A 12,954-nucleotide genomic window follows, 5' to 3' on the forward strand; every position below is an offset into this window, starting at 1 on the left:
AGTTTATTATTTTTTGTGTGTGTTCTTTGTAACTTTACCTCTAATGAATATATTCCTTAAAAATGTGTTTAGTTTTGTGAAACTGATAAGCACAAATTTGACAAAGGAAAAGGAGAGTTATTTTATTAGGTAAAGGATCAGAGAAGGAAACAAGCTAAAGAGAGTGTTTACTTTAACCTTCTCTTAAAGGTTTATAAAGCTTCATCTGAGGCTCTCAGTGGGAAAGTTCTCAAGTATAGGTCTTGTGCTGTAGAATGTTGTCAGGACACTGGGATATCTGACAGAAGTATAGTCATAGAGTTTTGAATATTTTTTTTCTTTTTCTAATCTCTTCATGACCCATTTCAGCTCTCAGGAATAGACTAAGGAAGAATTTCTTCTGTAAGATGTGAATGCTTTCTCCTGATTCAGGTAGTAGGACATGGAAATGAGAGTAGAAACTTTGCCAGCATACGGTAAAGATAGTTCAGGTACAGATAAGAATCCCAAGTCAGGTTCACTTGCCATTCCTTCCGCAGGAAAGATATCATGAAGGTAGTAGGGATTTTGGTCATGATGGTCCCTCAGTAGTGCATTTCTCTATTATCACTGATACTACTATTTATTCTCCAAATCTGGTATATATAGCAGTATGATATGTTTTATCATCCTTCTGGTTATTCTCTTTGCCTCTGTCTTAGGTTGGATATCATTTTTTTTTGGTATCCTTTATCTTTTTTATTGGTTCATCTCCCAACCCCCACCCCCACCCCCCAGAATACAATGCAGCTGTTCAGTAGCATCTTGAGAGATTGGATGGGGTAAAGTTTTGATTCTTTGAGTAATCAAAAATTTTCATGTTTTTATATTTAAATGGAAATTTGGCTGAGCACACAAGTTTAGTTTGGAAGTAGTTTTGTTTCAGAATTTTAGAGGTATTGCTGCATTGCATTTCTTGCTTCTGTTGCTGTTCAGTATTCTGAAGCCATTTGCATTACATTTTTAATATATTCTGTTTTCTTCTTTTGTAGGTCTTAATTAGTCTTCTCCTTGTTCTGAAATTTTGTAATGCTCAATCTGAGTATTTGGTCTGTTGTCAACTATTGTCATGGGTACCTTAGTTTTTAGGCAACTTGTATCTTTAAATTGGGGGGAAATTTTATTTTTTCTTTTCTTTTTTTTTTATGTTTTATTTATTTCTAGGAGAGAGAGAGAGAGAGACAGCGTGAGCAGGGGAGGGTCAGAGAGAGAGGGAGTCACAGACTGAAACAGGCTCCAGGCTCTGAGCTGGCAGTCAGCACAGAGCCCGACGCGGGGCTCAAACCCATGAACCGCGAGATCACGACCTAAGCGAAAGTCGGACGCTTAACCGACTAAGCCACCCAGGCGCCCCTTGGGGGGAAATTTTCTTGAATTAGCTTATTGTTTTCCTGTCTAGTATTTAATCATTTCTCTTTCTAGGGATTCTTTATCATCTACATGTTGCATCTCTTGGACTATTCAAAATTTACTTTTTTCATGTTTTATTTCTTTGGTCGACTTTTAACTAAACTTCCTGTGAGATATTTTCAACTTAACTTTGTTCAGCCTTCTTTTGAGGTTTTCATTTTTTGCTGTCATGCTTTTAGTATCTAACGTCTTGTTTTTGTTCTTTGAACATGCCTATTTTCATGGTTGACATAGCTTTTTGGTGCTATTTTTTTTTATTGGTGAATCTTCAAAAATCCAGACTTCATGTTTCTGCATTTTAAACAGAATGTTCAGCAAATTAATTTTTTTTGTTAGTTTCACGTCATCTTTTCTCCTTTTTTACCATATATTTGCCATTTTGGCACCCTTCATTCCCATATGTAGATCAAAATTACCATTTGATTTCTTTCTATTTTCTTCTAGTGAACTTCCTTTAAAAATGTTTTCTCAAACTTTGTAAGTTCATTTTGCCTTCTCTTTTGAAGGATATTTTCACTGGATATAGAATTCTAGGTCAAGAGGTATTTTCTTTTCAGGACTTCTTAAATGGCTACCCATTGTCATTTGGCTTGCAGAGTTTCTGATTGAAAAGTCTTTGGTTTTTTTTCTTTCATCCTTTGTATACAGTATGTCTTTGTAACTGTGGTTGATTTTAAAGAATTTTTTTGTTGTTTTGGTTTAAAAATTTTTTAAAAGTAAGCTCTTCTCCCAAGGTGAAACCTTAACTCAAGGCAGCCCAAGGAATTTTTTTGACATGGTTTTCAACAGATTGATTTTTAGTGTGCCTTCTTGCTTTTTTTTGTTTATGCAGTTTGGATAAGTTTAAATTCTTAGGTCTTTGTGTTTATAATACTCACCAAATTTTTAAAAGGTTAGCAATTTCATATATTTTTCAAATATTTTTTCTTTTTCCTTTCCCCTTAGCTTAACTTCTGGGCCTCTAATTAAATGTATCCTAGACTATTAATGTCTCATAATTCACAGAATTGCTTTTCTTTTCAATTTCTCCTTCCTGTCTCTTTTTCTCTTCTCTTTCTCCCCCTTCTTCTCCTTTTTTTCCTCTCCCCCTTTCCCTGGTCATTGTCAGGTGTTGATCTTTCTGTGTTAAACCAGTATAAATCAAATGACAGGTTATAAGCCTATTTCTGATTTGACATTTATCTTTTTGGGGTCTTGCTAGTTATCACATCATTTGCTTTTCAGCTTACAAAATTGGTTGATATGATCTCTTCCCTTTCTCCCCCTGTCCAATAATTAATACAGTTTTAAAAATGCATTTTATTAGAGTTTCAAAGGATAAAATGTAGATATATTGTTTAATATACCATCATAAGAAGTTTTTATCAGATTTTTTGTTAATTTTCTTGTTTAGAAATATTTATTGTGTTAAGACTTAAACATTTTTAAAGTTAGTAATTCTTTCCAGAACTCTTCAAGGAATAAGCCATTTTTATGTTCAAAAAGATGCTTTCAAAAGTGGTAAAAGAGGAGCACGTGCATGGCTCAGTCAGCTAAGTATCTGACTCTTGCTTTTGGCTCAGGTTATGATCTCATGGTTTGTGAGTTCACCTACATCGGGGTCTGCACTGACAAGAGAGTAGCTGGCTGGTGATGCTCTGTTCCCCACCCCGTCCCTCCTCCACCCGCTCCAAAATAAATAAATAAACATAATTATTTATTTATTTATTTATTTATTTATTTATTTTTTTACAAACAGTTAATTGTCAAATTATTTTCCACATAACACTCAGTGTTCATCCCCAAAGTGCCCTCCTCCATGCCCATCCCCCCTCCCTCCCACATCCATCAGTCCTCAGTTTTTGTCAGCATTCAAGAGTCTCTCATGGTTTGCCTCTCTCCTTTTCCCCCACCCTTTCCGCCCTTCTTCTCCCCCTTGTTCCTCCGTCAAGTTCCTCCTAATCCTCCTATACGTGCAAACATATGATATTTGTCCTTCTCTGCCTGACTTATTTCGCTCAGCATAACACCCTCAAGGTCCATCCATGTTGCTACACATGGCCAGATTTCATTATTTCTCATTGCCATGTAGTATTCCATGGTATAGATAAACCACATCTTCTTGATCCATTCATCTGTTGATGGACACTTAGGCTCTTTCCATGTTTTAGCTATTGTGGAGAGTGCTGCTATAAACATAATTTTTTTAATAAACATAATTTTTAAAGAAACTGGTAAAACATGGAAAACTCTGTTAATTGTAAAAGCCACCTCAAACCATTATAATCGAAAGTTAACGTGTAAATAAGTGTAGGCCTATCTCATACTAAATAGAATCCAAGAACCTAAATAAAGTGCTAACCATCTTAATTCTCTTTTGGAACAAAGTTATCTATGTAACAAGAATTATATAGCTATCTATATAACAAAGTTACCTCTCTAGCTATCTACACACAAGGAACCAAGCCAACTATATATTATTATCTTAGCAGTCTATCACAACTAAGGATGTTTAATCTCGATATTTAAAAAAATACCAATAATCATAAACTGTATTATTATCTTAGTAAGGTAGAAAAGACATTTAATAAAAATCTGCCAAAGTATTAGAAGTTGAATGTAGAGATTTTAGTTAGATATATAAATGAACACTTGATTAAGTGGATATGCGTAGCCTGTTTCTGTAGAAATATTATAGAGATACCAAATTAATTTATGTCTTAATGTATTCTATTCTAAAATCTTAGTGGAACTTTTATTTTAAAGTTGATGAAATTACTCTGAATAATAAACTGAATACACTAAACAATGTCAGATGTTCTGCAAGGAAAACCAAGAAGGTTAATAGATGAATCTTGGCACTTGCTTTTAAACATTTAAAAAAATTATAATACAGTTTTGGTGAAGAATTGCATTATGGAAAACAGCAGCCCTACTACACTCATTCTTGAGCTGTGTAGGGTAAATCCAATGGAATTTTTCTACATGAAGTTTATAAAATTGAACACTACTTAAAATTAAAAAAAAAATTTTTTTTTAATGTTTTATTTATTTCTGAGAGAGAGATAGCATGAGCAGGGGAGGGTCAGAGAGAGAGGGAGACACAGAATCTGAAACAGGCTCCAGGCTCTGAGCTGTCAGCACAGAGCCCTATGCGGGGCTTGAACCCACGAACTGTGAGATCATGACCTGAGTCAAAGTCGGACGCTTCACCGACTGAGCCACCCAGGCACCCCGAACACTACTTAAATTTAAATCATTCCTCTGATATTTCATCATTTTACTTAATTTCCTACTCTGTCAAGCATTTCCTTTTTTAAAAAAATTCATGGATTAAACAATAAAGTTTGAATGCCTGCTATGGTCTAGTACTGGGAAATCATCTTTGAATGTAATAAAATGTCTGCCTTTATGGAACTGGGATTTTTTTTATTTTTAAGGAGTGACCAATATATAATGTTAGGTGCTAGTTAAAAGTTCTCTAAAGAAAGATTAATTTAGTGAAATGAGGCTCTTTAGGATGGCTAACATACTGTAACCATGTATTCATATCAGCAAATACGTTAGTTTTTATAAAAATGTTCACTTAATGTTTTCTGCTGTCTTTAAGGAGGCCTTATGGGACCTGTCAGAATGATTTCATCTGGACATGAGTTAACAACCGATTATGATGAAAAAGCACTTCATGAGCTTGGTTTTAAGGATATGCAGGTACACACAAATGTGGTTTGAGTTTTAATGTTGGTTTATTTTAGAGGAGGTACGTGCGTGAGCAAGGGAAGGACAGAAAGGGTGGGGGCAGAGGATCTGAGGCAGGCTCCGCATTGACAGCAAAGAGTCCAATGTGGGCCTCAAACTCACAAACTGTGAGATCATGACCTGAGCTGAAGTCAGACTCTTAACCGACTGAGCCACCCAGGTGCCCCAAATTTTAATGATCTAGTTGAAGGTATCCTTCAAAAACAATTATTGCTTTTGTTTTAATTGTATGTGACGTTTTGTGGGTTTTTTTGTGAAGTAATTTTATTCATAATACTTTAATTTTATACTTTTCCCCTTTGCTCTTATTTTTATAGATGGTATTTGTATCTTTGGGTGCACCAAGGAGAGAACGGAAAGGGGAAGGTGTTCAGCTGCCAGCATCTTGCCTACCGCCCCCTCAGAAGGACAACATTCCTATGCTTTTGCTTTTACAAGAACCTCATTTAACTACTCTTTTTGATTTATTAGAAATGCTTGCATCATTTAAACCACCCTCAGGAAAAGTGGCAGTGGAAGATAGTGAGGTGACTATATCATTTTATTTTTACATTGTATTGTTTGTCTTTCTGTTGAGTGGAAAATACTGCACTCTTAACCGCAGTAAAACCTATGAGTCCATTTATTCATTCATTACATTTTTAACTGCCTCATATGATCCAGGCATAATGTTTTAAGTATTGTTTTAAAAGGATCAAATTAGGCACAGTTTCAGCCTTCATTCAGTCTAGTGGGAAGATAAATAATTGATAAGTCTAGCAGATAGTTTCAGGTAAACAGCTAAAATTTAGATAGAGGTATCTGCTAAGACTAACGTTATTAGAGAGTAGTGATGGGCAGAAACTCATTTTATATGTATTATTTGGTCAGGGATGGTTTCTCTGAGGGAAACCATATGTAACTGAGGTAGAAGGATGAAAAGGACCCAGCTAAATGAAGACAGTTGAGGGATCACCTGCATACAGTAATCTGAACCCAGAAGCCGTTCATATAAGGAATCAGGCAAGTCTAGGAATTGTTGGAGAGCTAATAATGAGTAGAACATAGAGGCTAGTGGGAGAGGAATGAGAGGACTAAGATAGGAAAGGTGAGTAGAACCCGTCTGGCCATGCACCTTGTTTTTATTTTACTCCTTTTCTCCTTGTAAGGTGAACAGCAGTAAGATGTTTTAAGCAGAATGAGGAGCACACATTCTGATTTAGGTTTTCAAGGTAGTAGGTTTGTTTGGCAAAAGTAGAAAAGGCAGTAAAGAACCTAATGCACTAGTTCAAGGAAGCCCTGATGGTGTCCTGGAATAGAATGAGGGGGGTGGACAAATTAAGGGGACTGCAGATCAGAACAACATAACTTGGTTGTGGATTGGATTAGGAGTGGGGATAGATTCATGTTCAGGAAGAAGGAAAATAGGACATGGCGTCCAGGTTTCTGGCTGGAGCAGTTGTGTAGATTCCATTTGAGAAGAAGAATGGATGCTCGTGGGACATTTAGTGATGATGTCAAGGAATCAGATATAATTGTGTTTGGAGCTCAGAGAAGGGGTTTGTTTTAAATAAGTAAGGTGTGGGTAATCACTATAAAGATGGTATTTAAAGACAGTGAGCTCACCTAAAGGATTCATTATTAGTCCACTGATGCATTTGTAATGCCTTTAAATAGACTTATCCTAAGACGATATTCATTCATGTGTCTCCTGCAATGAATTAGTATTTTGAGATTGAGCTCCATATAAAATAGTGCTACTACTGTTTCTTTCCCAGGAATGTTAAATGACTTTTTTCCATGTTTCCAAAATATGTTTTGATCCTGGATGCATTGGTAACTGCTATGGAGTCGTGTTCCTCATAGCTTGTGGTCTCTTGTGGTGGCAAGTTTTTAAATTCTTAAGAAAGTCTTCTTTTGTTCAAGTAGAATAATCAATAAGAGATGCCCATGAACCTCCATTTTTTTTTTTTTTTTTTTACCTTTTGTATTTTATACCACAAATACTTAATGACCTTTTACTTCATGTCAGCACTGTATGGCAGCTTAAAAAGAAGGATAATTAGAAGAATTCTTCAGTTTTCTGGGGGGTTGCTATGCAGATGTGGGAACATAGGGAGCAAAAATTAGGGGAAGGTTTTCCAAAGGAGAGTCTTTTAAATTTGGTTTTGCTGCTGAGAGCAAAGAGAAGCATTATAGATTCACAGAAAAGTGAATGGCATGTTTGAAATACTGGGAGTGGGAGTATGGTGTAATTGAAAAAAAAAAAAAGAAAAGAAAAGGAGATTGGAACCTATAACCTATACCACAAAGGGCCATATGAGATTTTTTTCTTCTTTGTAAAATGGATTACCATTATCATGGAATGTTTTAAAGCAACAAATGAAATCTTTTATGAGGTATTAGAAACAAAGTGTAGGTGTTATTGTGGTGGATGTATTAGAGAAAACAAAGACTTGGAGGTAGGAGGTGCAGTGAATAGGCCATTGTAGTAGTCCCCATGAGATCTGAACTGGAGAGGAAGCATTCAGTTTTGAGCAGATACTTTTTTGAACTTTGTGGCAAGTACACCATTGTTGATATGTGGGGTTCCTTTGTTGTCCCAAGGCTAGTTTGGTCTTGTACAAGGTTACAAAAATAAAAATAAAGGATCTTTGCTGTGAATGACCCATCCGTATATTGTGGGGCTTTCTAATCATAACATAGCACATATATTTATACCTGGGATTTCTTTTTCCCTTCAGATTGTTTCTTTGCACAGAGCACAACCTTACATTTTTGTCTTTTAAACTTGGTGTTTACAAAGGAATGAATTTATTTTACTGAAGAATTTTCAGTACCATTTCCCCAGCTGAACTAAAAATGTTACTTTGGGTTGCTTTTCTTCATTAGAGTTGTGAAAAGCAAAGGATACTTTGAAACTCTAAGATTTGCTTGTTTTCAGATATACTAGCTTTATGTCATTATATGGAAAGAACTAAACTTTGTATAGATATACAGTAGATTCCTTTGGCATCCCTTTGTATTATAGCAAAAAATCATTATGACAGCAGCAGTAATAGAATAATACTCAAATTCATCCTCTGGAAAATTCCAACATTGTAAATTTTAGCTTTAGCTGTTTATTTACCTCTTGGAGTTGTGCTGTAGTTTCTTTGAAAAAGGAACTTGCCTATTTCTTAAATATTTTCTGACAATGTTCTTCAGGTTACTATTATCTCAGCTTCTTACAGAGTTCAAATTTAACAAATGATAATGGGAAAAAAAGGTAACTTTTAAAAAATTGTTTGCTTTCCTCTTAATTTCTGCTTATCTGAGATTGGAAAATAAGATATGGTATATAAAAAAGGGGTACTGTTTTCCCAAATATGTAAGGTCAAGGATTTAATTCACCAAGAGTTTGTCATAGTTGGAATAGTGACCTGATAATGTTCTTGAAATTTACTTGAATGGCTTTGTAAAACAGATATTTTCACTTCTTTTTGAAAAGTTTCCTGAATAAAGCGTCAAGATTTACAGGTCACTGTTTTTTTCCAAAAAGTATCCAGTAACAAGTTGAAAAACTACTACTTTGACCTAACAGTCAATTTATTGAATAAATATATTTATTGTTTATAAATAATAATTTAAAAAATGTTGGAGTGCCTGGGTGGCTCAGTCAGTTAAGCATCCGACTTCAGCTCAGGTAATGATCTCTTAGTTCGTGGGTTCAAGGCGTGCGTCAGGCTCTGTGATGACAGCTCAGAGCCTGGAGCCTGCTTCACATTCTGTGTCTCCCTCTTGCTCTGCCCCTCCTCCACTAATGCTCTATCTCCCTTTCTCTCAAAAATAAACAGACATTTAAAAAATTTTTTTTAAAAATGGTTACCATGAAACATGGCTTATTTCTTTTAAAGTTAAGACTAGGGGTGTCTTGGGTGGCTTAAATAGTTAAGCGTCCAACTTCAGCTCAGGTTGTGATCTCATGGTGTGTGAGGTCGAACCCTGCATTGGGGTCCGTGTTGACAGCCTTGAGCCTGCTTCCGATGCTATATCTCCTTCTCTCCCTGCCCCTCCACTGCTTGCTCAAGCTCGCTCTCTCTCGCTTTCTCTCTCTCTCTCTCCCCCCAAAATAAACATTTTAAAGAATTTTTTAAAATAAAGACTACAAAATATTATCAAATTTGATAATCAAGAATCTTATGCAAAAAAATTGAACTTAAATGTAGGTTTATTCTTTTAGTGATCTGTCTTGATAAGCAGTTGTTCTTATTTGTGTAGAGCTTAAGATGTGAAGAACTTCATCTTCATGCAGAAAATCTCTCTAGGCGTGTATGGGAACTACTGATGCTTCTTCCTACATGTCCTAACATGTTGATGGCATTCCAGAATATCTCAGATGAACAGGTAAACCCTCATCTTTTTACTCTCCTAGAGGATGGTAACCATTTTATATTCTGGCAGTGTATGAGATTGCTTGCTGACCTATATCCTTAGTAAAATTTTATTCATTTAACGGATAAAAAGTGCCAGTTAATTTTTTTTTTAAATATTTTATTTATTTTTGAGAGAGAGAGAGAGAGACAGCATGAGCAGGGGAGGATCAGAGAGAGAGGGAGGCACAGAATCTGAAACAGGCTCCAGGCTCTGAGCTAGCTGTCAGCACAGAGCCCGATGCGGGGCTCGAACCCACAAACCGCGAGATCACGACCTGAGCCGAAGTCGGACGCTCAACCGACTGAGCCACCCAGGTGCCCCGTGCCAGTTCATTTTAATGTTCATTTATTTGTTAGGCTTAATAATATGGGCCTAATGCAAGGCAAGGATGTTTTCTTAAATTGTGTTTAAAAAACATAATTTGCCTTTATATTAGTGTTTTTTCCATATTGGCACATGTTCTGAATATATTCCTATTGGGGCATGACCTCACAAATGTAACTGTTAGATATTTTTTAAAAAATTATTTTTTAAAAGCTATATAATAAAGGGTTAGGTGTAGATACCAGGAGAATACCTACATAATGAATGGAAAAAACATTGTTCTAGTGTTATTCTCCATTGGTTTTCTGTGACTGGATACTTGGTCATGTGATTTCAGAAGGCTCTGCATCTCAAATGATTTAGATGTGAACAAGGTAGGTCTGAGAACTGATGGTTGATGACTCAGAGTAGGTCTAATAATACTGTTACCAGAGATGCACATTGTATGAATATCATTTCATAAATTAAGAGTAGAAGAGAACAGTATTTTAAGGTTTATATATTTGCATATGACTTTTAAATGTGCAGGTGTAACTTTTAGTAAGTATTACTTAATGGACTTGACTGCTTCTACACCTTTAAAAAAAATTTTTTTTAAATTTATTTCTGAGAGAGAGAGAGACAGAGTGAGCAGGGGAGGGTCAATGAGAGAGGAAGACACAGAATCAGAAGCGGGCTCCGGGCTCTGAGCTACCTGTCAGCACAGAGCCCTATGCAAGGCTCGAAACCAGGAGCTGTGAGAACATGACCTGAGCCAAAGTCAGGTGCTCAACTGACTGAGCCACCCAGGTGCCCCTGCTTCTACATCTTTAAAAGTAGATGTATTCAACTAGGCTGCATAGGCTTTTTCATTGTGAAGATGTTGAATTACTTCATCTGTTTTGAAAGTTAAAAAGATAGAAGTTTTTTCCTGTGCTGATGTTTGCATATTAGTTTTAACAAAATTTAATGAAAAATTGGTATTTTAAGCACACCATGGATACTAGTTAATATAATTGGTATGCATAGGTTTGAATATATTTCATTGTATATGTATTATTTGAGTTCTTATATAGTGTTAATTTAAGAATTTTTTGGGGGGGCGGGGAGAGGTCTCTTAGTAAGTTGGCTTAAGAAAACCTGTTTTTCTTTTTTTAATTTAAGACTAATGATGGACTTAATTGGAAAGAACTTCTCAAAATTAAAAGTGCCCACAAGTTATTATATGCCCTGGAAATTATTGAAGCACTGGGAAAACCTAACAGGAGAATAAGGAGAGAGTCAACGGTAATTGCATTTCCATTCTTACCATCAAATACTTATATTTTCTCTGGAGCCAAATTCTAGAATGTGTTTCATTCTTTTATTTATTTGTTTGTTTATTTGAGAGCGAATGAGCATGTGAATGGGGGAAGGGACAGTGGGAGGGAGGAAGAAAGAGAGAGAGAGAGAGAGAGAATCAGAGAATCTTAAGCAGGCTTCATGCTCAGTGTGGAGCCTGACACTTGGCTTGATCCCACAACCCTGGGATCATGACGTGAGTAGAAATTAAGAGTCAGATGCTCAACTGACTGAGCCACCTGGCGTCCCAAGAATGTGATGGTTTTTTTGTTTTTGTTTTTTTAGAGAGAAAGGGAGGGGTGAGAGAGAATCCTAAGCAGGCTCCTCCTTCACCATGGACCTCAAGCAGGGCTTGATCTCATGGCCATGTGATCATGACCTGAGCTGAATTCAAGAGTCAGTAGCTTAACCGACTGAGTTGCCTGGACACCCAAATTATGTTTTAATTCTAGAATAATTTTTTTCTCCTGCCACCTTCTCTTACTATTTTTTTAAACATTTTTTTTTTTTTTGAAGTTTATTGATCTGTTTTGAGAGAGAGTGAGTGCAGGAGGGTCAGAGAGAGCAAAGAGAGACAGAATCCCAAGCAGGCTTTGCACTGTCAGTGCAGAGTCCGATGTGAGGCTCAAACTCCTGAACTGTGAGATCATGACTTGAGCCGAAATCAAGAGCCAGATGCTTTACTGACTGAGCCACCCAGGCACCCCTCTTTTTTTTTTTTTTTTTTTTTTTTTTTTTTTTTTTTGCCATTCCCACAGGGAAGTTACAGTGATCTTTATCCAGATTCAGATGATTCAAGTGAGGATCAAGTGGAAAATAGTAAAAATTCCTGGAGTTGCAAGGTTTGATCATATGTGTTAAATAGTGTGTTGATGAAAATTATCCTTAATTTCCAAAAGTAGGTGTCATAATAATTGGTTTTAAACTAATTTACTAGTAAAGTAAAGCATAGTTTAAAAATCATGTATGACTCTAAATCACAATAATAAGGTGATAATGTTTAATGCCTTGGTGCACTTATTTTTAGCACTTATTTTTTTCCTTTATTTGAATACTTTTATTAGGACCCCCTAGTGTCTGCAAGTAATTGGTCAATAGAATTTAAAGATACGTTTATGGATTTTTGCAAGAATCTTTTAAAAAATTCTTGAAAATAAGGTATATGTTATCAGTTTATATAGAAGTTATTTTAATTATTTAAATCAGTAATTTCCTACATTAAAGATGCATAATATTTTATACATGTGTATACATAAATAAACACACATCCAATTACTGAATCAAAAAGCAGGCCTTCAAGACATTTTGTAGCTGCATCTCTCTTACCAGTACTCTCACAATTGCTTACAGTTTGTTGCTGCTGGAGGGCTTCAACAGTTACTAGAAATTTTTAATTCTGGAATTCTGGAACCTAAAGAGCAGGAATCCTGGACTGTGGTAAGTGAAAATTCACTTTTTAAACCAGTTAATAGTTGTCCTATTTTAAGCACTTTCATTTTCCATTAGCAAGTGTATCTTATGCCACATGCTTCATTGTAGTAAGGAAGATTATAGAGTGTAGTCAAACTAAGTTTAGAAAAATATGGTATAATTTAAGTGCCAAAATTCATGGTTCTCAATTATGGCTAATTTATAAACCTTTTTCCATTAGGTAAATAACATATTAATATTTATACACTCTTAACATTTGGATCCTTTTGAAAGAACTGGTTTATATGTCTTCAAATTTTGGAAAACATCATTTTTCAG

The 12,954-nt window shown here is 35.6% G+C and overlaps 1 protein-coding gene across 7 annotated transcripts in view; it reads left to right on the top strand.

Annotated features, from left to right (window-relative positions):
* USP34 (ubiquitin specific peptidase 34) overlaps positions 1 to 12,954 on the top strand; it is a 252,168-nt gene that overhangs the window by 143,693 nt on the left and 95,521 nt on the right. For 6 of the 7 annotated variants that reach the window (XM_039240318.1, XM_039240319.1, XM_039240314.1 and 3 more), the window contains 6 exons: positions 5,018 to 5,118; positions 5,484 to 5,693; positions 9,406 to 9,531; positions 11,029 to 11,151; positions 11,964 to 12,047; positions 12,556 to 12,642. In XM_039240318.1, coding sequence (XP_039096249.1) covers positions 5,018 to 5,118; positions 5,484 to 5,693; positions 9,406 to 9,531; positions 11,029 to 11,151; positions 11,964 to 12,047; positions 12,556 to 12,642 — 731 coding nt within the window. The remainder of the gene's footprint in view (positions 1 to 5,017; positions 5,119 to 5,483; positions 5,694 to 9,405; positions 9,532 to 11,028; positions 11,152 to 11,963; positions 12,048 to 12,555; positions 12,643 to 12,954) is intronic. The other variant, XM_039240317.1, reaches the window with a different exon arrangement.

Source organism: Hyaena hyaena, unplaced genomic scaffold (genome assembly GCF_003009895.1).
Source record: "Hyaena hyaena isolate Hyena2069 unplaced genomic scaffold, ASM300989v1 scaffold_173, whole genome shotgun sequence".
NCBI classification, from domain to species: Eukaryota; Metazoa; Chordata; class Mammalia; order Carnivora; family Hyaenidae; genus Hyaena; species Hyaena hyaena.